The 22,507-nt window shown below is 41.0% G+C and overlaps 2 protein-coding genes and 1 pseudogene across 2 annotated transcripts; 1 reads left to right on the top strand and 2 right to left on the bottom strand.

Annotated features, from left to right (window-relative positions):
* LOC149393678 (uncharacterized) overlaps nt 1-8,818 on the bottom strand; it is a 74,054-nt pseudogene extending 65,236 nt beyond the window's left edge.
* A 57-nt stretch (nt 8,819-8,875) lies between these two features.
* LOC149393677 (uncharacterized) lies at nt 8,876-9,541 on the bottom strand. Its single transcript, XM_089618113.1, has one exon. It carries the CDS (start codon nt 9,539-9,541, stop codon nt 8,876-8,878), a length of 666 nt encoding a protein of 221 aa, XP_089474239.1.
* Nucleotides 9,542-16,293: 6,752 nt separating this feature from the next.
* Nucleotides 16,294-17,975, top strand: LOC149393676 (uncharacterized). The gene is made up of 6 exons (XM_089618112.1): nt 16,294-16,444; nt 16,849-17,117; nt 17,192-17,365; nt 17,443-17,604; nt 17,705-17,791; nt 17,871-17,975. The coding sequence occupies exons 1-6, from the start codon at nt 16,294-16,296 to the stop codon at nt 17,973-17,975; spliced, it is 948 nt and encodes a 315-aa protein (XP_089474238.1).
* Nucleotides 17,976-22,507: the final 4,532 nt, after the last annotated feature.

Below are 22,507 nucleotides of genomic sequence, written 5' to 3'. Positions count from 1 at the left end.
GGTTCGGGTGGGAAAACGAATTTTTAGTGACTTTAACATTAACCTTAGTGACTCCATCCTCACCAAAACATCACCCTATTTCTTCACTCACTCATTTTTCTCAATGTTCTTGGCTTTGAAAATGCATCTTACCTCTTTAGCATTTCTTCCCCAAATTCCCCTCAAACTTTGACTCAACCACGATCACACTCTTCAAAAGAACATAGACCACCACGTCATAACTACAAATAACTCAATTAGGCACATTTGTGAGTTTTTTTTTTTCTCTTTTTTATTATTTTTTTTATTTTTTTTTCAAGAGATATAGACGGGTAAATCACCGGCGTGGTGTCTAAAAAAAACTAACAAACACAGAGAGTGTGGTCATAGTACATATCACAAAATTGGAAAAAAAAAACACTCAAATACGTCACTTAGGAGTCGCTAAAGTTAACTTGGTTCTTTGTGGGATTTCAAACTTATTGGCTCGGCTTTTTCAGACTAAGTATCGAGAGAGAATAAATTGTTCGGCTTTTTGTGAGTGGGTTCTGTTGGAAATGATCAAGGGTTTAAGAAAAAGTTTAACGCTTCGTTAAGCGGCGGAATTTTAAAAATTTTCTTTTTCAAGTAAAACAGTTTTTACTAACCTAGACAAAGAGCAAGTACATGTAAATAAAAACTATTATGAGCATAGAAGTTTACTACCCTTTTTAGACGCTTGAACGTTGATGAGCCTTCGGAAGGTTGATAACGTTCGTCTCCCCTTGCAGCACGTCTCTCCTCTTTCCTCGCAAACTCGAGCAACCACGAAAGTTTCTATCACAAGAATTACTCGAGAAAGAAAGGAATTAGTGTGTGGGCACTTTTAAACACGACGACTCAAGAACAAGTCTTAGAGTCGAAGAGCTAAAACACTAGGTCAAATGAGGACCTAGGTGCCAAAACAAAAACGAAATTGACTAGAGAGAGAGAGAGGAGTTGGCCAACAATGTCTAGAGAGAGAGTCTCTCAATCTCTAACTTATGTTGGATGAATGAAATGAGAGGAATGAGGTGGGGTATTTATAGGAGGAGGATTACCTTCAAAAGGTAGTTTTCTCATACCTCTTGCACGTCCAAATGAGCTTCTAGAAGCCTTTGGATTTGTTTCCTCATTTGCTTTCTCTCTTAGTTGGCCGAAATTGCACTTTCCTTCTAGAGGAAATTTGTTTCCTCTTTTTTCTTTTGGCAAGTATCTTCATACATTAATGCACAAAATAAACTCTCTTTTTCTCTATTGGGCTGCACGAAATTAGTCTCCAATTCTCTTGGGTTGGACGGCCAAAGGGCTTCTAGAAAGCCTTTCTAGATTTTTCTTTACTTGTTCATGACAACATAAGAAAAGCCCATTGAGAATTTTCAAGTAAAATTCTATGAAATGAAATTAATCCACAAGGCCCAATGAACACATCATGGCCAAGTGATCTAGGCCATCATATGACCATGTCAAAAAAATTTATTGACATTCATTTCATGCTATGTCCAAAAAGACAAATTTACTCTTTTGACAATTATCTTAAAACCTGTCTCGTTCTTTTTTTGACTTAGCTTCTAGTTTAACTATTCCTACTCGATGTGATTTGTGACAGTGACCTCATGGATCCAAATGAACAAAGCTTGAGCTAAACACTTGGACTCAAAAGTTCACAAACCTTTTCCAAGTTTAGCTTAATGTCAACTGACTCCACTAAAGAGTTGACACTGAAAATCTCTCGGTTCAAATGAATTTATTTTCTACTCAAGAATTCAACCAAATTACGATGAGCGGATCCACTGGATATTATTTATGTTTACCCTTCATTAATATCATCAGCTAGTCGGGATTTACAAAATTACCATTTTACCATTCTAGCTGTTATTTCCTCAACTCCTTTGTCGCTTGTGAATAAGTTAGAAACAATGTATTGACGAGGAGCTAACAAGACACATTGTTTCATCCAAAAGAGTCAGGACTCAATTTGGACACTGGCCAGTTCATTTATTCACACTCCAAGGAACAAAGCATGAGGTGATATACATTGCATTTCAGCAATCTTGTACATGAATTCCATATCTATGAGAACTTCACAAAGTTACTCATGACATTCTCACAACTTAGTACTTCACCAATAGGCCCTGTTCGGAATCACATAGTGAGTCCGAACTCTGATTTCTCAAATGAGAATACGTAAGTTGTGAAATGGCATGTCTCATTTCAGGATTAAGGTAAGCACGATGCAATTCATACGTAGTGACTTCGAGACATAAGAGGTTAAATGGTTTGTTCTTATTTTGTCTCTAGAAGTGCACTGGTCAATTCAGTACCTTCGAAAGATACCTAGAAGAACTATAGAGTCTCCAACTCTCAATGCCCCATAACCATACATCATAGATTCTCCTAACAATCGTACCGAGGTCAATAGTCATTTGACCCTTAGATTGCGAATATATCGTTTTAAGCAAACTACGAAGATATTGTTCATGCAAATCTACATTTGTCTCTTCGTAAGTTGTTAAGTTTGTTTATGGACTAAAAGACTAAGGTTTTATCATAAAGCTTCAGACAAGGAAGATTGAATGAACGTTTCAACTTTTATTGATAAATAAGCAGTTACAAGCAAGAGTCTTCGTAAGACTATATGACATCAAATGTACATAAATACACACTACAACTCTTCTTGTGGGCACCATTGACAACAGGTTCTGCTTGATACATATTTCCGGGTTGGTTTTTTGGCTTGAAGGGTTATTCCTAATGCCTATATCACTCTCGCCAGATGAGCATGAGCTCAATTTCGCCTCGACTAAGGGTCCGAAGAGGTTCTTAGTGTGTTCGGTGGTCACTTTTTAGGACTAGTTAGACTACTACTCAAGGTCATCTAAGCATCGAGACACACATTATTCGGGCTTTAGGCTATACACAGAACTCAAACAGATTCTTTTTCACTTGGTAATTCACAGATATTTTCAAATGCCTATAGCTCAAGACTATCCCTATCATCGGCAAACATATAACGAGTCAATCAAAGCAGTCAACACACCAATTATCCTAAAATACACAAAAACCTAGAATATTAACTACTAGTATACAAAAACACCCCCGCAAGACAAACAACCCCCCCCCCCCCCCCCCCCCCCCCCACCCCAAACTCAAAACTTACATTGCCCTCAATGTATGTATGCAAAATAGGGGTGGAGGAACGTAACTTTGCGGGGGTGATCGAGCGGCCCTACTCATCGCGGCCATGGTCATCATCCTCGTCGGGGTCGCGGGGGGCGTAGAGGCTTAGCTCCCACGGAGGATACGCCGGGTATGGTGCCATTAGGTGATGTGGGTATGCCGGGTAGATCGGGGCGTCATGATGTGTTCCGGCTTGAACATCGGGATGAGAAGCGGGGAAGCTTTGATGCGACATCCACGTGTTGTAGACGTTTTGGTGGAACTCGTCTCTGTCGCGCTGCCGTTGGCCGAAGTCGGTGAGGAAGCTCCCAAGTGGTGGTCGAACCGGTTCATCATGGCTAACACTTCATTGTATCCGGCTGTGGGAGCTTCGTTGGTTGCGACCGGGGGTGGAATTTCATCGGGAGCGTCTAAGATGGGGCACCCGGTTTGCCTTGGTACTGCTCGGGAATGTCTATGAACCCGCACCCATCCGGATGTGCGGCTCCGTGTTTCCACTGCTTTAGGCTCATGATCTTCCGGTCGTCGATTGGGTCCCCCAATTTTTCTCGCGTCTCGGAGGCCGGGATTCGAAGTCCCTCGTTGAGGTAGAGCTGTGTGATGAGCCCCCCATTGCCGAGCGTGACATCGGTGTCGCAATTTGCACAAAACACGAATCTCTCCTTCAAGATTTTCCCGATGTTGACGCCTTTTCCGGTGACGATGCACACCAATAGAGCCAGGCGTTGGAGATCCACCGTGTGTTCCCGCAGGTTAGGAAGGATCGTGGCGCAGATGAAGTGCTGTAACGCATTTGCGTAACGGTTCAGGCTCGATATTGGGAGGTGGCTCGGGACGACCTGGCCATGCACCACTTTCGTCTTGTAGGTGGCTCCGGGGTGGGCGAGGAGGCGAATCCATTCCTCCCGTTATGGATACAGGCACATGTCGACGTAGTCGTCATTCTCGGGTTCTGGGATCCCGAGATAATCGTTGAGTGCCAGCGCAGAGATGATGACCACCACATTACGCACTCTGACGAGATTTCCCTCTGTGACGGAGAGATTAGCGTAGAACTCGCGCACCAACTTCTGTGATGCTGGCGTCTCAACGTTGCACGGCTTCTCCCAATGGAGTCTCTGAATTTGTGCCAACATGTTCCCGCACATCTGAATGGGTGTAAGCACACGCTCGGCTATTAGTCCCTTCTTTGATATGGCGTCCCAAACCTCACCGGCACCCTCCAGTAATGTTGATGGTCGAGGCAATGCCGCCCCCGATCGACGGACACGTTTGGAGTTGACTCTCGATGTTGAAGCTCGTTGCATCTGCAAAACACAACGTAAAATGAGTCGATGATATTATGATGAACGTCTATTAACCCCTTTTTACCCCCCCCCCCCCCCCCCACATATTCACAACTACACCCCGTGCGTATTGACCCGTAATCGTACGTAAATATTTCACTTTTTCGTTTGTACGTTCGTTCGGGTATTTCATCGAACACCTAGAGTGCATGCAAATTTTTTGATGAACAATTGAGTCATCAAGAGTATCTAAACCATTCATATAGCCAACATTCTTGCATTCCTTCTTAATTTCACGAAATCAACACCAAACCATAATAAAATTCGAGTGAAAAAGCCATACCTTGATGTGTTGGGGAGTGAGAGGTGAAAGAGATGAGGAATACCCAAAAATAAACTAAACCCACACGAATTGAGGTAGATGAATCAAATACAAGAATTGTGATGATCGAATTCCGTGTTTGTATGATGATTGGGGTCGGATTTTTGTGAGAATGGGGTTAGGGTTCGAGAGGAATTGGGGAAGAGATAAATTTTTGAAAAAAAAACTGCCATAAAGCCTTATTTAAAACAACTTACGCGGGTCCGCGCGCCGCGCGCCTTGTTCTGCGTGCCGCGCGGACCAGAGTCTCAACATACACGCGGAGCGTGCATATGAGTTTGTGACTTCGGACGAATCATTTCGCGTGCCGCGCGTAAGGGAGGCCGCGGCGCACACACTCATGTTTTCCTCGCGCCGCGCATATGACGGCCTCGCGGCGCGCGGACCAAATTTCGGCTTACGCGGGCTCCGCGCATATGACTGTGTGAATGGAAAAAGCCGAAAGTTTCGTCCGCGCGCTGCGCAATGTGTAGCCCGCGGCGCGCGATGTGCGTCTTTTTTTATTATTATTTTAAGAAAACTAACAAGCTAATACTATATCGAGTTCAAACAAATAAGTAATGAAAATGCAACGAAAGAAAGTCGGGTTGCCTCTCGATTAGCGCTTTAGTTAACGTCAATAGCTTGACGAGATACGTCTTCGGTTCACAAAATGGTGGTGATGAAGGTCACTGCTTTCTCACTTTCGAACACTCCCCTAAAGTATGGCTTCACCCTTTGACCGGTGACTTTGAAGCGTTCTCCTTGCCTGTTTTCCAGTTCCACCCACCCGTGTGGATAAACATTCACGACTTCGAACGGACCCGACCATCGCGACTTTAGCTTCCCAGGGAACAACTTCAACCTGGAATTATAGAGGAGTACCTTTTGGCCCGACTTGAGGTCCTTCCTGACGATGTGTTTGTCATGCCATGCTTTGGTCTTCTCCTTGTAGATTTTGGCATTCTCGTACGCGTCTCGTCTGAGTTCATCAAGGGCGTTCAGCTGAAGGAGTCTCTGTTGGCCCGAAGCTTTGTAGTCGAAGTTTAGCTTCTTCATTGCCGAAAGTGCCCTGTGCTCTAGCTCGACTGGCAAATGACATGCTTCCCCGTAAATGAGGTGGTACGGGGACATACCAATTGGCATCTTGTAGGCTGTGCGGTAGGCCCACAGTGCGTCGTCGAGCTTGGCGGCCCAGTCTTTGAGAGAACTTCCCATCGTCTTTTCCAGGTTTTTCTTAATTTCCCGGTTAGAGACCTCCGCCTGACCGTTGGCTTGAGGGTGGTACGCCAATGTCTTCCGGTGTGTGACGCTGTATTTGGCGAGGAGTGCGTCGAACTGTTGGTTGCAAAAGTGTGCTCCCCCATCGCTGATGATGGCTCGTGGTGTGCCGAATCGGGTGAAGATGGTCTTTACAAACTTCAAGACCACATTCTCATCGCTTTCCGAAGTAGCTTTGGCCTTGACCCACTTGGATACGTAATCCACCGCCAAGAGAATGTACTTGTTTCCGTATGAAGACGGAAATGGGCCCATGAAATCCATTCCCCAGACGTCGAACGGTTCTATTTCCAAAATGTTTGTGAGTGGCATGTCATTCCGGTTAGAAATATTACCTGTTCGTTGGCACCGGTCACAGGAGATAATGAAGTCTCGGCTATCTTTGAAGAGCGTTGGCCAATAGAAGCCTCTTTGAAGGACCTTCGCTGCCATGCGGTTTGGACCGAAGTGACCTCCACACTCGAGACCATGGCAATGTCGCAGAACTGACTCCATCTCATCCTCGGGAACACACCTCCTCACAATCAGATATGTACACTGCTGATATAGAATCGGCTCCTCCCAGTAATACCTCCAGACCTCCGAAAGAAATTTCCGCTTCTGGTACGTCTTGAGGTCGGTAGGCACCACCTTGCCTACGAGGTAATTCACGATGTCGACATACCAGGGGAGGATAGCTTGATGGACGGCCAGAAGCTTTTCGTCGGGGAAGTCGTCATTGATGAGTGTCGTCTTGTCTGGAACGTGCTCGAGCGTCTCCAGTCTCGATAGGTGGTCAGCTACTAGGTTCTCTGCGCCCTTCTTGTCTTTGACCTCGATGTCGAACTCTTGGAGCAGAAGGACCCAACGGATTATGTGTGGTTTGGGGTCCTTCTTCTCCATGAGGTATCGTATGGCTGCGTGGTCGGTGTAGACGATCACCTTGTTGCCAATGATGTAGGGTATGAACTTGTCGAAGGCGAACACCACTGCCAGAAGCTCCTTCTCCGTCGTCGTGTAGTTCACTTGGGCTTCGTTAAGGGTCCGGTTCGTATAGTAAATAGCGTGGAAAGCTTTATCTTTACGCTGCCCAAGGATTGCACCCACCGCGTGGTCGCTAACGTCGCTCATGATCTCGAACGGGAGGCTCCAGTCTGGGGCGGTGATGATCGGGGCGGAGCTGAGTCGTTGCTTGAGGGAGTCGAAGGCCTCTAAGCACTCGGTGGAGAAGGAGAACTTGGCATCTTTCTCGAGTAGTCCGTATAGTGGCTTTGTTATTTTCGAGAAGTCCTTGATGAAGCACCTATAGAAGCCGGCATGCCCCAGAAAACTTCTCATTCCCTTGACCGAAGTTGGCGGTGGTAGCTTCTCGATTATGGAAATTTTTGCCCGGTCCACCTCTAACCCGTCCTTCGAGACTCTGTGGCCCAGCACGATGCCTTCTAGTACCATGAAATGGCACTTCTTCCAGTTAAGCACGAGGTTAGTTTCTTCACACATGTTAAGCACCTGAGACAAATTCTCCAAACATTGATCAAATGTAGGGCCAAATACAGAAAAATCGTCCATAAAAACCTCAATTGTTTTCTCCACCATGTCGGAGAAGATGGCCATCATGCATCTTTGGAACGTGGTTGGTGCGTTACGTAGCCGAAACGGCATTCGCTTGAAGGCAAAAGTGCTATAAGAGCGTGTAAAGGTGGTCGTCTCATGATCCTCTGGTGCTATCGTGATCTGGTTATAATCGGAATAGCCATCAAGAAAACAATAGTACCTGTGCCCTGCTAGACGGTCGAGCATCTGGTCGATGAAGGGGAGTGGGAAGTGGTCTTTCCGAGTGGCGTTGTTGAGCTTGCGGTAGTCCATGCAAATTCTGTACCCGGTCACCGTCAGAGTGGAAATGAGCTCGTTATTGTCGTTTCTCACAACCGTCATTCCGCCTTTCTTCGGAACGCATTGCACCAGACTTACCCATGCATTGTCGGAGATCGGGTAAATGACCCCGACGTCGAGCCACATCAAAATCTCTTTCCTCACGACCTCTTTCATCGTCGGATTTAGGCGTCTTTGGTGTTCCACCGAGGGACGATGTCCATCCTCCAAGAGTATGCGGTGAACGCAATATGAGGGGCTGATCCCTTTAATGTCCGAGAGTGTCCACCCGATCGCTCCCTTGTGCTTGCGTAGCGCCACGAGCAGCTTTTCTTCTTCTCCCTTGGTGAGGTGATTCGAGATGATCACCGGAAGGGTCGAGTCTGCGCCTAAGTATGCGTAGCGGAGATGTGCTGGTAATTCTTTCAACTCGAGCTTTGGGGGCTGTTGAATGGACGGAGGCACTCGAGGTTGGCTCTCCCCCAAACTCTTGATCGAGTTACGTCAATATGGCATGGCTGTGTTCATGTACTCCACGTGCTCTAAAGCTTCACATTTATCAAAATCGTTATAGAAATCGATAGAGTTTTGCAAACTTACCTCGAGAGGGTCCTCGGATCGGTGAGAGAAGTCGGCGATGATGGAGTTACACACGTCGATCCGGAAGACATCGTCGCTCGCCCTAGGGTATTTTATAGCGTTGAACGCGTTGAACACCACTTCTTCTTCTTGTACACGTCGATCCGGAGGCACTCAGGTTGGCTCTCCCCCAAAGTCTTGATCGAGTTACGTCGATGAGAGCTCCTCTTGTGGCAAGGAATGGCCGCCCTAGGATGATTGGGACGTCACGGTCTTCCTCCATGTCGAGCACCACGAAGTCGGTGGGGAAGATGAACTTGTTGACTTTGACCAAGAGATCCTAGATCACTCCTCGCGGGTATACGATGGAGCTGTCCGCCATCTGGAGAGTGATTCGGGTCGGCCTCACATCTCCGATGCCGAGCTTCTTGAAGATAGAATACGGCATCAGGTTGATGCTCGCTCCCAGGTCGCATAGTGCTCGCTCAAAGAAGGTGTTCCCAATAGCACACGGGACGGTGATACTCCCTGGATCCTTCATCTTCACCGGCAACTTCCTCTGAATGATGGCGGAGCACTCTTCGGTGAGGGTAATCGTGTTGCAGTCCTTTATTTTCCTCTTTTTCGAGAGGATGTCCTTCAGGAACTTGGCGTACGTCGGCATTTGCTCAAGAGCATCAGCAAACGGGATATTTATCTGAAGCTGCTTGAATACCTCGAGGAACTTGCTGAACTGGTGGTCAAGTTTCCCTTCTTTCTGCCTCTGAGGAAACGGCAGCTTTGGTGTGCTTGTTGGAGCTGGGGCACTCGTCGGAGGTGGCGTGGCTTGGTTCATCGATACGGGGGGCTCGTCTTTCCCCACCTTCTCTTTCTTCTTGTCTGAGTTGTCGATCACTTGTCCGCTTCTGAGTGTAATGGCATTGACTTGTGACCTGGGGTTGATGTCGGTGTTGCTCGGAAGCGTTCCCTGAGGTCGTGAGTTTACCGCGGTGGAAAGTTGCCCCATTTGCGTCTCGAGATTTCGGATCTGTGCCTATTGGTTCGAGAGAGACGTCTTTGTTTCGTGCATGAACTCGGTGGTGGAGTTTATGAAGGAGGTTGTTGACGTGGCCAAGTTAGCGATGAGCTCCTCTAGGTTGATCTCGCCCTTGTATGCCCGAAATGGAGGAGCCTGGTATGGCGGTGGTCGGGGCTGATTCTGTGGTGGACAAGGCTGGGCTTGAGGCCCAGGTTTCATCAGCATGTTGTTTTGGGGACCTCTCCATCCCCCATTCTGGTAGTTGTTCCTTGGGCCTTGATTGAAGTTGTTCTGGGCGGCCTATTGTTGATGAAGTTGGCTTGTTGGCCGTTGTCCCCATAAGCGCACTCGTCACTATTGTGCTGCCCGTTGCACCAGAAACAGACTTCAGGGGTGTGCACGGCTTGAACGGAGGCCTTCTGTCCCTGGACTGACTTTGTGAGATCCACCACATGTGCCGCCAGTGCCTTCATCAGCTCCATCTCGGGAGTAACTGGCATATTCTTCAAGATGCGCCGCTCGGACGGGTATTGATAGTTGTTGTAAGCCAGCTCCTCGAGAAAGATGTGAGCTTCCTCCTCCATCTTCTGAAAGAACGACCCTCCAGCGGCCGTATTGACTAGGGTGCGAGATGATGGTGAGAGACCGCCATAGAAAATCTGCACCATCATCCACCCTTGGATGCCATGATTGGGACACCTCCTCTCTAACTCGTTGAAGCGTCCCCATGCTTCAAATAATGACTCCCCGTCGTATTGAGCAAACAAGTGGATCTCGTTGCGTCTCTTGTGCATCTTCTCGAACGGGAAGAACTTTGAGATAAATTTGACGCGCAGGTCGGCCCATTAGGTGATGGAACCTGGCGGGAGGGAGTTGAGCCACGTCTTGGCTCGGTCCCGCAGTGAGAACGGGAAGAGGCGGAGGCGGATGGCTTCGTCGGACACGTTGTGGAGCTTGAACGTGTTTGCGATCTCGACGAAGTTCGTCAGATGGTCTTGCGGGTCTTCGGTAAGTGATCCAGAGAATTGATTCGCTTGGACCATGTGTATTATGCCGGTCTTGATCTCGAAATTCTGATTACCCGCAAGAGCCGGGAGAGCGATTGCCGATTGCGCGGCGTCAGTTGGTGGTAACCCATATTGAAATAGGGTCTTTGGCCCTTCATTTGCCGCGTTGTTCGCTCTATCTTCCATCGCTCGTTCCTTTGATTGCTTTATGCTCGTCTTGCATAATTTTTCGATCTCAATATTTAGTGGAACGAGGTTTGATGTTCCCTCACTCCGCATGCACCTTCAAAACAGAGAAAATAACACGCAAAGTTAGGAAACACGTAACGAAATCAAATGGCTAAGCAGATTATTTTTCGACGCTATTGTAAAAAGTCCCCGGCAACGGCGCCAAAAACTTGTTGCGATATTTTTATAACTAGCACGCAAGCGGTCGTATCGAACAACTAATAGTGTTACGTAAGTAACGAATATCGATCCCACAGAGACTAGTTACTATAGCGACGTTAAACAACCTAAAGCAAATTGATTTCACGGTATTAAAGTAGGTGGTGCAATACTTTACTACAATTAAACTAACAAAAACAACAACGGAAATGTAACACGAAACTTTGAATAACAGAAAATGGGGGTTACGACTTCACTGGAAAATTAAGACTCGGGGGTTTCAGGTTCAAACAACTTGCCCTACTCTACTCACGCTAATCTCATTCTCCCTATGATATTACTAGCCTCTCTCGAGTGATCTAGCAACCTACGCAATTGACGGATTTTACACTATGACAAATACTGTTTTCCAGTGCGGAAGACTTTTGGGTGCGACTTTTCGCACCTAAAAGTCGCACCAAGTGATACTTTTGGGTGCGAAAAGTCGCACCCAAAAAGCACCAAAACCACCTAAAAATTTCGCTGAATTTTAAACTTTTGGGTGCGACTTTTAGCACCCAATAGTCATCGAAACTTTTAAGTGCGATTAGTTGCACCTAAAAGTAAAAAATTTAGAGGGAAAAATTTCCCACTTATTTTTCAGCTAAAATTTTGGTATAGCCGGGATTTTTTTTGTTTGACTCGATTGAAACCGATTCTTTTTCTCACGCTCTCTCAAATTAGAACGTCTCTACTTTTCTTTCATCCAATCCCTACCATCTCTTTTTCTCTTAGCTCTCTCTTTGCTCGACCAAGCCCTAAAATCACCGCCTCCCTGCATTTCCTTCTCTCCGCCACTACTCGACTCAACAATGTACAGCCAGCTCGAGCGTCGCGCGAGTAAACCGAAGCCACGAGGATCAAGCGTCGAATCGGAGAGAGTCGTGCGAAGCCAACAGACCACGTGAAGAGGTTAAAGGAAATTCGAAAACCCTTATTTTTTATTTCGGATTTAGGGTTTTTCAAGCTGAAATTTGGGGATTTTTTTATTCTTAGAACATGTGTTTGTTTTTTTGTTTGTTTTTACATTGCTTGAGTGGGTTTTTGGCTTGGATCGGGCTCGGTTTGTTATTATTCTTATGTGAAATTCTTTGAGCTAGGGTCTCTGAGTTTTAATTGATTTTTTTGGCCGAAAATTGGAAAATAAATTGGTGGTTTTCAATTTATGAAGCTTGAATCAGTAAATGGCTTGTTGGGTCTTGGATTTTAAGTGTAAAATTTGATATTTACACGTGCAATTTCAGAAATCTTGTTGAAATAATGTTTGGCTCGGTTTAGTTCATGATCGGAACTGAATTCTCTTAAGTTTCCTTGTTGTTTCGGGACTGAGACTGATTTGAGAATATGAATTTAGGTTATGTGATTGTGTTGTGAGTTGTTTTCTATGTGCTTGACTGTGTGTTTAAGTTGGTTTAATTATGAAATAGTTTAGGTAAAGGACTAGATTTGACATTGTTCATATGCATGTGGCAGAGAAGGATGTTTTTCACGAGATGGTGAAGATAGTAAAGAAGAAGGTAAACATAGTTGTGGCATTACTCTTGGTGTAGCATTACTTTGATATGTTCTAAAAAAAAATATAGGGAAAATAACACATTTATACTCTGTGTTTTAGTGAAATGTCGAGTTTAACCTTCGGTTTTCAAAAATATCAAGTTCATACCCTCTGTTTAACTAAAATGACGAAATTATACCCTCTGTTTAACTAAAATGACGAAATTGTACCCTGAAATGAATAACAGCGTCACAAATCTCCCTTTCATTGATATTAACTCTTATATAAGAAAAACCCAATAAAATCTAAATCACTACCCTAACTTCCAAATTCTCAATTTTGAAATAAAAATAGTCTTAAATTGAAATTAAATAATAAAACTCATACCACTAAGAAATGACTTCATTCTGTGTTCGAATTGTAACTCTAAATCCCGGATTCTCTGTTCGAATATGCGATTTTGATGACTATCAACTATCGATGTTTACCCCTTTGCCTATTTCTGTGTTCTTCACAATTAAGAGACTGTTGTTTATTTTTTAGTTTTTAAATAAATTACATATATGGCGCGAATGAATAAAGATAATTGGTGTTTATATATAAATATTATAGTCAACGTCAATGAAAAGTCAATAAAAAAATATTTGTGACACTGTTGTCTATTTCAGGGTATAATTTCGTCATTTTAGTTAAATAGAAGGTATAATTTCGTCATTTTAGTTAAACAGAGGGTATGAACTCGACATTTTTGAAAACCGAGGGTTAAACTCGACATTTCACTAAAACACAGGGTATAAATGTGTTATTTTCCCAAAAATATAAATAGTTGTGGCTATCTCTTGTGCCTTACGGGAATGGGTTATGCTTGGTGTACAATTTTTTTTAATAAATTGTTGGTTTCTTTGTTGAAGTTATTTTATTTTATTTTATTTTTGCAGCTGCAGTCGTCGCCCTCGTTGGAGACCGGATTGGTTCTGGACAGTGACACGGTGAAAAAGAAGGCACCAGCGTGATCTTTGCACCAACATGGTTCTGGACATTGTAATAGGTTTTATTACATCTTTTCCTGTATATTTCTCTTTGATTTTCAGGCGTGGGTGAGGTCTGTGTATGTGTTCACTGGGTGTGTATATGTTAGAGTGTGTGTGAATACGTATGTGTGTGTTGTATCTATTTTGTTTAATTTTTATTTATTTTTTTCAGTGCCAATGTTGCCGTCGACTGCTGTCCCGAGCCGTTGTCCGCTGTCCGCGAGCCGTAAGCTCTTTTCCCGCAGTCTCTCCATCTGCCCATGTATGTGTGAAATTGGATTGGTTGTAGTTAGTAGTACTTGTATATATGTCTGGATCAGTTTTTTATTATTGTGTGTGTGTGTTTTTTTTTACAGAAAATTGAAAAGCTGACTGCTATGCTAAGCGGCCATCAAACACACATGTTTACTTTGCAGAAAAGTTTCTTGTTTAATTGTTCAATTTGAATTAATGATTTTCTGAACTTTGTACATTTGGTTTTAATGCAGATGAACTAGTTATAAAAATAGAGTATCAATATGAAGCTAATGACATGTGTGTGTGTAAAAGCTTAAACTTGATAAAGTGGTGACATAAACTTGGTTGTAACTGAAAAGGTGGTGAACTTATTATGAGTAGTATTATATAATTAATTTTAGAACAAAAAATTATATGTTTATTCTATTATGAAAATTAAAAAAAAAAAAATAAAGAGCTATGTGATTCATTTTGGCTATGTGATTCATTTTGACTCTTTGTAACCGAAAAAGTTGTAACATAATTATTATATAATTAAATTTAGAATAAAAATTAATAAAACCAGCATATTAATTTTTTTTTAAAAAGCTAAAGAGCATCAGATGCGACTTTTCGCACCTGATAATCAAGACTTTCAGGTGCGACTTTTCGCACCTAATAATTAAGACTTTCAGATGCGAATTTTCGCACCTAAAAGCATCAGGTGCGGACTTTCGGGTGCGACTTTGTCGCACCCGAAAAAAGTCGCACCTGATGCTATATTTTGTACTAGTGATATATCCTCTCGGCCTCTAATCCTATTAAAACAATCACAAGCAATAAACACGAGAATTCAAACGATCACATTAAGCTTAAGCCGTCTAGCAACCTAAGAACAAAACAAAGCATGGATTATGAGCGTGAGTTTTCGCCCTCTCTCGAGTGACAGAAAAATCCTAAAAACAATCCTAAAGATGGCCAATCTAAAGAACGCATTAAGAACACATCCACACAAGCATGAATAATTAAGTAAATCAAAGCATAATTTCACCCTAACGAAACCCCCTAACCCAAGTAAAAGCTCTCAAAGAAAAAGTGCACCAAAAAAAGTAGAAAAAACAACTTCAAACTAGAATGAGTTAATTAGGTTACAATATGTGTTTTTAGCCCTGAATGTGTGTTTTTCGGAGTTATCTGAGCCTTCCAATTCAATCCAATGGTCAAAAATCTTCAGAAAACGTTAATTTCCTATTCCAGCAATCCGGAGGCGCGCGGTGGTCGATGCGCGGCGCGCGGACCAAACTCCAGGTTACGCGCGCTCCGCGCATAAGACTCTGTGCGATTTCACGGTTTGTGCCACCGTATGCGCGGCGCATGACTAGAGGCACGTGGCACGGTCTCGAATTCTCTCTTCCTGCGGCGCGCGATGGGATGCGCGCGGCGCGCGTAGTCGCCAATTTTCTTGCTCATCTCTTTTTTACTCTATTTCGACTGTTTTGTCTCCAAATCCCATCCTCTTTCAACGAAATTTATTGTAGACGCTCTAATGCTCCTCTGGACCTGAAACTACTAAAAAACCTATTAAAAACCATTAAAATACTTGAGGACTCGTCGGTTTTTGGTTCGGGAAATAGGAGTTTTACGCGTGATTAACGCACTTATCAAATCCCCTCAAACTTAAACCGTTACTTGCCCTTAAGTAACAAAAGAAGCATAAAAACATAATATCACGCAAAAGAAGTTATCCAGACTAAAATTGGTAAATTTCGATGCCTTGACTACACTGATCGACTCATGCTTGCCTCAACTTCAAGTGATATTGAAACAACTTGATAAAAATTAAGCTGCACGTTTTGTGTTAGATTAGAGGAATGTAATAGGAAAAAAAAAAATTCCAACAATAAAATCTGAAGTGATATTGAAACGAGGCAGTAGAGTGACATGTTTGAAACAAAATGGTAGTTATTTCTGGGACTAGGGGCTAAATACTTAGTTTAAAAAAGTATTACAGTACTTTAACTATTTTCCAGCTGTATTTCTCTTACATTTTTTAGATACATCGTTGATTATATACGAAGCTATTCATCATTTGTTACTATATACTACTTTATTTTATTTTTATAGTTCTTTTTAATAATGATGCCAAACCAGGGCTAATACATTCAGGAAGGCGTAAGGTACGTACATTATTTTTTTTTTTCCTTCTTGATTCTTGATTCATTTTTATTATTTACTTTGACCAAGTCTTAAAATATATTTTGATATCGACTAATCCCACTTCAAGTGGGTTTTTGAAAAATAAAATAAACTGTTTGTTTTATACCATTTTTTATGAAATCACAGCTGCGTATATAAATAATATTCCATATACCATATTTTGATAAATTTTAACATTTCAAGAATATCTCGTTCAAACTCTCTCTAGACTTAATTAAATTCGATCGCTTTTACCAGGTAAATATAACATACACTTTTTTTACACATTGTTATTGTATCACATCGTGATCGGTTGAGACATTCATATTTATACACCTTGATCTTGCTTTTTTTTTTCTAGGGTTTACGATGGAAGATATAACTTTCATGAGGTTCGCTCCGTCGGAGGAGGAGTTGCTTCTAAAAGTTCTTGCTTCAAAGATTACTTTCGACATTCATATTTGCTCCAAGATTGTCAAAGAACACAGTACCCACTTTCTTGATCCAAGAACCGTTGATTGTAAGTACATTCTTTTCGACATTCATACTTATTGATTTCATTAACTGCGTTTTAGCCTTGTCACTGTGACAATAATAACATAAAAAAACCGAATCAATAACTCCACCTGGAACTCGCAGCTTTGAGAAATTATCCCTCACTTGAGCTTTTAATCCAAAAAATAAATATTAAAAATTATACTCGACTGCTCAGTAATATGTACAACTAAAATTTATAGCACAACTTTTTATAATAATAAAAAAGAAGAAGAATCAAAGAACTAACGTTCTCTTTAGTCTTTAATTAACTGCACTTCCAAAACACAATTAAATATATTTTTATTACTATACTTGTCATACGTTGTTATGTTTGAATTAAAATAAAAAGTTATTATTAATTTTCTAAAATTTTAAAATTATGTACAGGGAGTCCGAACGTGAACCTGTTCGACAACGAGCGGTATTATCTAATAAAGAGGGTGCCGAAGTCATCGTCCGGCCAGAATGTGAATCGCAGCGGTGAAACCGGATTTTGGAGAGCTGCACAAACGAAGCCGATTAAAGATTCAAACGACGGTGTGATCGGAATCATGAATCATCTCAACTTTTACGCTTACGATGCTCAAACAAATCGCGCCGTCAAAACTCACTGGATCATGCACGAGTACATACTTCACACCAATGATACTACAAGCGTAAGTGATGCAGTATCTCGTTGAAAAATAATTGTATTCAATAAATTATTAAATTATATATTGGTCGGCTGCAGTTTCAAGAATGGTCGGTTTGTCGGGTAAAAGACAGCACCGCACCGCAGATTGCACCGCTTCCACGGCCAATTATAGCACCGCTTCCACCGCCGCAACCTGCAACACCTGAGATCTTCCAAAGTCAGCGTGATGAGATGCAAGAGCAAGAGTTGGCAGTTGAAGATCCATTTCAAGTGAGTTTGTCATTGCTTGAAAGCGTGTATATATATGTGAAAGTATGTATATATAATCGTGTATATTGTTTATGCAGGAGATTGTGATTTTGGGTGATGAGCCGCAAGAGCAACATGTTGTAGACGAAGATGCTATTCAAAACTCTTCGTTGGATATCTACCAAAGCCAGCGTGATGAGCGACAATGGCAACAATTGGCCGTTGAAGATGGCATTCAAATTGAATGGCCCATGTTTAGTGTGAGTTTTTTTTCCAAATTATTCATTGCTTCCTTCAAGTATATGTCAAGTTATTATTACTTAAAAAGTTTGTTATATTAATTGTATATTATTTACGCAGGAGCATATGTTTTGTGATGCTGAGCCGCGAGAGCAACATGTTGTTGTAGAGGAAGATTCTATTCAAAACTTTGACTCCTGGTTTAGTGTGAGTTTTTTTTTTAGATGAAGTTTATGTGATGTAATTTATGTTGTGTAATTCTTTTTTCTTTTTTTTGTTCACGCAGGAGCTTGTTAGTTTCGACGTTGATTTTGAACCGCTTCCGCAACAGAATGTGGAAGATGATGACCCGGCAGTGCAATCTCCTCGCCGCAAGAGGCCGAGACCGTAGTGTACGAGTTATGCTTATTGCTGTCCAAAAATGTAGTCTAAAAAGAGGATGATGCACTCTTTTTCCCTCACCGATTGGGATTTATCCTTATGGTTGTCCTTATTTACACAACAAACATGTGATGTTGTTCTTTTTTGTATTCGTGGCTGGGTTTATTCTTTTGGTTTCGGGCTCGCGTGCAAGACTGGCGTTGGGTCCATATCCTCTTGAGCTTTCCCAGTTCACAAGTTGTATTGATGCTTTTTATATATTGGAGCTATGTTTTTTTTGTTTATACCAGAGTATCCATTGTTGATGATATATTGTTACTTCTCGTGTTTTCTTTGGGTATGAAAATATTTTCATCTTTAACTTCTATTTAAATATTCCAGCCAACACAGTAATGTTGGATAATAATCAATCCTTATGTTAGTGTCACTCACTTAAAGCTTATTAATAATTTAACATCTGGACTGGCTATGTAGAAAATAATTTTCTTAGAGAAAAAAAAAATTTACAATGTATATTTAAATATATATTATCTAAGTAAATGAAAAACGCACGTCAACAATTCGGACGTTTTCAATATGTTGAGTGATTTTATTATCCACTAAAACTAATAACTAGCAAAATTTTGGATTATTGACCCGTTGATAGTATCCCTTTGATGGTTGAATAATTTTAGTTTTTATCTTTTTTTTTGCTACTCTCTAATAGGTTGATTAAATTTACAAGTACATTTATACTTTTTTTTTGTTTGCACGTATGAACAATAATGTGTGCGACACACACACATTGCAATGCATATTTCATGCAAAACTCAAAAAAAAAAAGAGCTGAAAATAAAGTGAAAGAAAAATTAAAGTAATGAAGAGGACAAAAAGAAACGATGAAAATTAAGATGTTAGAATTTTCATCACACGTCAACCAAACCACACTAAAATATGAAATCTAGTTACTTTAAGCAAGGTTTGAAATTCCGGGGAAACCGAATGTAAACTAATCCGGAAATCGTTTTTTTCAAAGTCTCGGTACCGGTATGTACAAAACCGTTCACTTTTCGTTTTTCCTTGGATTCCGAGGAAACCATTCCGGAAACCATCCACTTTCCAGGGAAACCGTCCACTTTCCGGTTCTCTTTAGGCAAATTTTCACGCATTCCGACGGAAATTTACCGGTAAGTGATCAAATACCTACAATTCTTAAAAGTTGATGATATTTAGTGTTCTTCACGAAATAATTCGTCGTTAGTTTTTGATGATTTAGTTCAAATTCTTGGTTTCTAACTTCATTATTGGGAAACCATCCACTTTCCAGGGAAACCGTCCACTTTCCGGATCTCTTTAGGCAAATTTTCACGTATTTCGACGGAGATTTACCGGTAAGTGATCAAATACCTACAATTCTTAAAAGCTGATGATATTTAGTGTTCTTCACGAAATAATTCGTCGTTAGTTTTTGATGATTTAGTTCAAATTCTTGGTTTCTAACTTCATTATTGTGTTTAAACTTTAATAGGAGTTTGTATCCAATTGTTTTCAAGTTTTTGGTTACATTATAAAATAGGATTTAGATTTGAATGTGTTTTTGACTTTTTTTTTTGTTAAATTAGTTGTAGAATATAAAATGTATGTGTAATTAGTTGAGTTTTAATATGAATATCATCAATATTTTGATTTTATACTCTTTTTTTTCCGATTATGCTTTTCACGGTATTTCAATCATTGGTTTTAAGTAATTTAATATAAGTAAGCTTTCCCGGTTCACAAGTTGTATTAATTGATTTTTATTGGTATCTTGTTTTTTTTAGATTGGAGCTATGTTTTTTGTTTATACAAGAGTATTCATTGTTGATGATGTATTGTTACTTCTCATGTTTTCTTTGGTTATGAAAATATTTTCATCTTTAAGTTCTTTATAAATATTCTAGCCAACACAGTAATTTTGGATAATAATCAATCCTTATGTAAGTAAAGTGTCACTCACTTAAAGCTTATATGACAGGGCCGGCTCAAACTAATATGTGGCCTTAAGAAATAGTAATAATTATAGGGCTTTTTAAACATATATTAAAAATATTAGATACAATAGTTTATTTTCTAAAAATTAGAGGCTTTTTTTTCAAAAATTAGAGGTCTTTTTTTTAACCTTTTTTTCACAAAAAGTTTGGGACCTTGAGCCTTTGCTTATGTGGTCTACCATTAGGGTAGACAATAGTTTCCTTAAAATTAAAAATAAAAATTACAACGTATATCTCAATATATATTATCTTAGTAAATGAAAAACGAAGGTCAACAATTGGGACGTTTCTATATCTTGAGTGATTTTATTATCCACTAAAACTAATAACTAGCAAGTCAAAATAAAGAGGGAAGAGATACTTAAAATGGTTTGACTTGTATCGACTGAGGTGTGAATAATGCTTTTTATATATTACAAACAGATTGCATAATCACCACATTTATAGAAAACTTTACGAACTTTGTAGGGAAGGAAAAACATAGCATAATCACCTACATGAAATCTACACCACAAGAGGCAACATCTTATGCTGTTGAGAAAAAATAATTACAGCGCGTCAAATATTTAGAAGAAAAAGAAAAACAAAAGAAATAAAATATTTTGATTGTCATTAATAGTTACTCTGAAATTTCTTCAAAATCCTGTTTACTTTATGTTTATATCCATCCGAGTTTACATTGACACTGCGAACCCAAGTCTGCAATCATTTAAAGAAACAAACAGAGAAAAAATGGCAATGACTTTTAGAAGAATAATATAATGATCTTTTAAAAATAAAATGGCCATACAGGATTGAGTAAGGATAAAGAGAAAAGCATTGATCATAGGTAAGTACTTATGTTTAAATGGAAATGATTTAAAAATTTGCTTCCAGTAAATAAAATTCGGCTTCATTTCAATGATGAATCAGCACCATTAAAAATAGCAATGACAAGGGACAATATTGCTTGTTTCAGAGTTTGAAATTGATGTGGCCCAACATGAAGACCCGGCCCAAGAGCACGCCCTAACTTTCTTTGAGCGTTTCGATCAGCTTTCCCGCAGCTCGCGCAGAGCCCAGCTTTGAAAGACTATAACTTAAGCCTCACGTGTCGGATTGAAGTCCATAATATATCTGTCACGGGCCAACTTTTTTCTGCAGAATACTACACCCGTGCGGTGCCAAGACTTTCACAGTCGAGGCCAGCCTACCTTTCTTCGGTCTTCTTCATGAAAACCTCCGCGCACTGTGTGCTCACGGACACGGATATCCTGACGGAAACTATGTCCGAAGAGTCTCACTCGTAGCGACTAGAACTACATCCCAGTGCCGAGGCTTGCCCGAGCAATGCCTCGCTAACACTCGCCTTGTTACTAGGTTCCCTCGCGTCACCTCGACCAATCCCGCATCAGCGCTCTCCCGCATGACTCTCCGCTCGGTTGCGTGTGCGATGCCTTAGTCAAGATCAAGTCATCATATGTTCCCTTCACGGTGGGCTATCGTATGCCTCTCCTGAGTAGGCGTACATGGGACTTAAGGCGGCACCCGCATCCAAAGTCCTTTACTCCGCACCCATCGTCATCTTCCTCTCTAACATACATCCGCCGGCGCGTCTCTTCCATCCTCCGTCTTAAGATCTCTCTCTCTCTCTCTCTCTCCAAATTTAGGGATATGAATCGCAATTTCTCATTTCGTTCTCTTATTCTCTCTGATGTCTCAGTCTCTCACGGTCATCATCGGGTCACCACCACTTGCAATTGCAGACCCACCAAAATATTCGAATCTATATTTTTCTCCGGTGGACTGATGCTAAAGTTTCGGATTTCATATTTAAATTGGTGATTTTGATTTCATGTTGGTGTTCATGATTTATTAGTCGAATAAAAAAATGATTGATAATGTTCAGATGATTTGGTGGTTTTCCAAAAATTGAAGGTTTGTTGGTTGAGTTTACTTTTGGTCATTTTATTTTGCAGAGGTCGTAGTCCTCGTTAGTGATCGGGTTGGTTCCGGACGAAGGCACTGGTTGGTATTCTGAAAGGAATGGTGACATGGAAAGCACTGGTTCAAATGGAGAGCAACTTCAAATGTGAGCACATTTGGGAATTTTTTTTCCTTAATTATACACCGAATTCTTCCTTTATTTGCTCTCTTTTCTCATTTTTCATGGATAATTTAAGTTTTATTGCTTTATTTTTGCTTTCGTAGCATATTTTGTATTGGATAATTTAAGTTTGTTGCGGTATGTGTTTCTTTAGTTTAATTTTGTTTTTTTTTTAGGTTTTCCATAATTTGTGTGAATATTGATCTTTAGTTTAATTTCATAATTTATTTTCTTTCATTTTTTTTAGTGTTTGGATGTGTGAAATGCCTTGGTTTTGCTTGTGGAATATGAATGTTGATGACCCATAGAGTCTTGAGACTTAGGAGTAATAGCAATGTATCTTTCTTGCGCTACAAGACTTGTGCTTGACCAAAACTCTATCGTGACTTTGCTTAGCTTTTAGTGACCCGATGAATCTTCATCTCACGTTGCACGTTTCGAGACCAT

Source organism: Urtica dioica, chromosome 6, assembly GCF_054948205.1.
Source record: "Urtica dioica subsp. dioica isolate 48M chromosome 6, U.dioica_male_clone48M_v1_H2, whole genome shotgun sequence".
Lineage (NCBI taxonomy): Eukaryota > Viridiplantae > Streptophyta > Magnoliopsida > Rosales > Urticaceae > Urtica > Urtica dioica.
Note: the sequence above shows the minus strand (reverse complement) of the source record. Positions and strands in the feature narration are given on the sequence as shown.

What these genes read in the sequence shown, in the direction of transcription:
- LOC149393677 (XM_089618113.1), bottom strand. Translation starts at nt 9,541, where the DNA reads ATGGGGCAACTTTCCACCGCGGTAAACTCACGACCTCAGGGAACGCTT.
- LOC149393676 (XM_089618112.1), top strand. Translation starts at nt 16,294, where the DNA reads ATGGAAGATATAACTTTCATGAGGTTCGCTCCGTCGGAGGAGGAGTTG. An exon ending in TTGAATGGCCCATGTTTAGT is followed by an intron (nt 17,605 to 17,704) that starts GTGAGTTTTTTT and finishes TTATTTACGCAG; the next exon opens with GAGCATATGTTTTGTGATGC. An exon ending in ACTTTGACTCCTGGTTTAGT is followed by an intron (nt 17,792 to 17,870) that starts GTGAGTTTTTTT and finishes TTGTTCACGCAG; the next exon opens with GAGCTTGTTAGTTTCGACGT.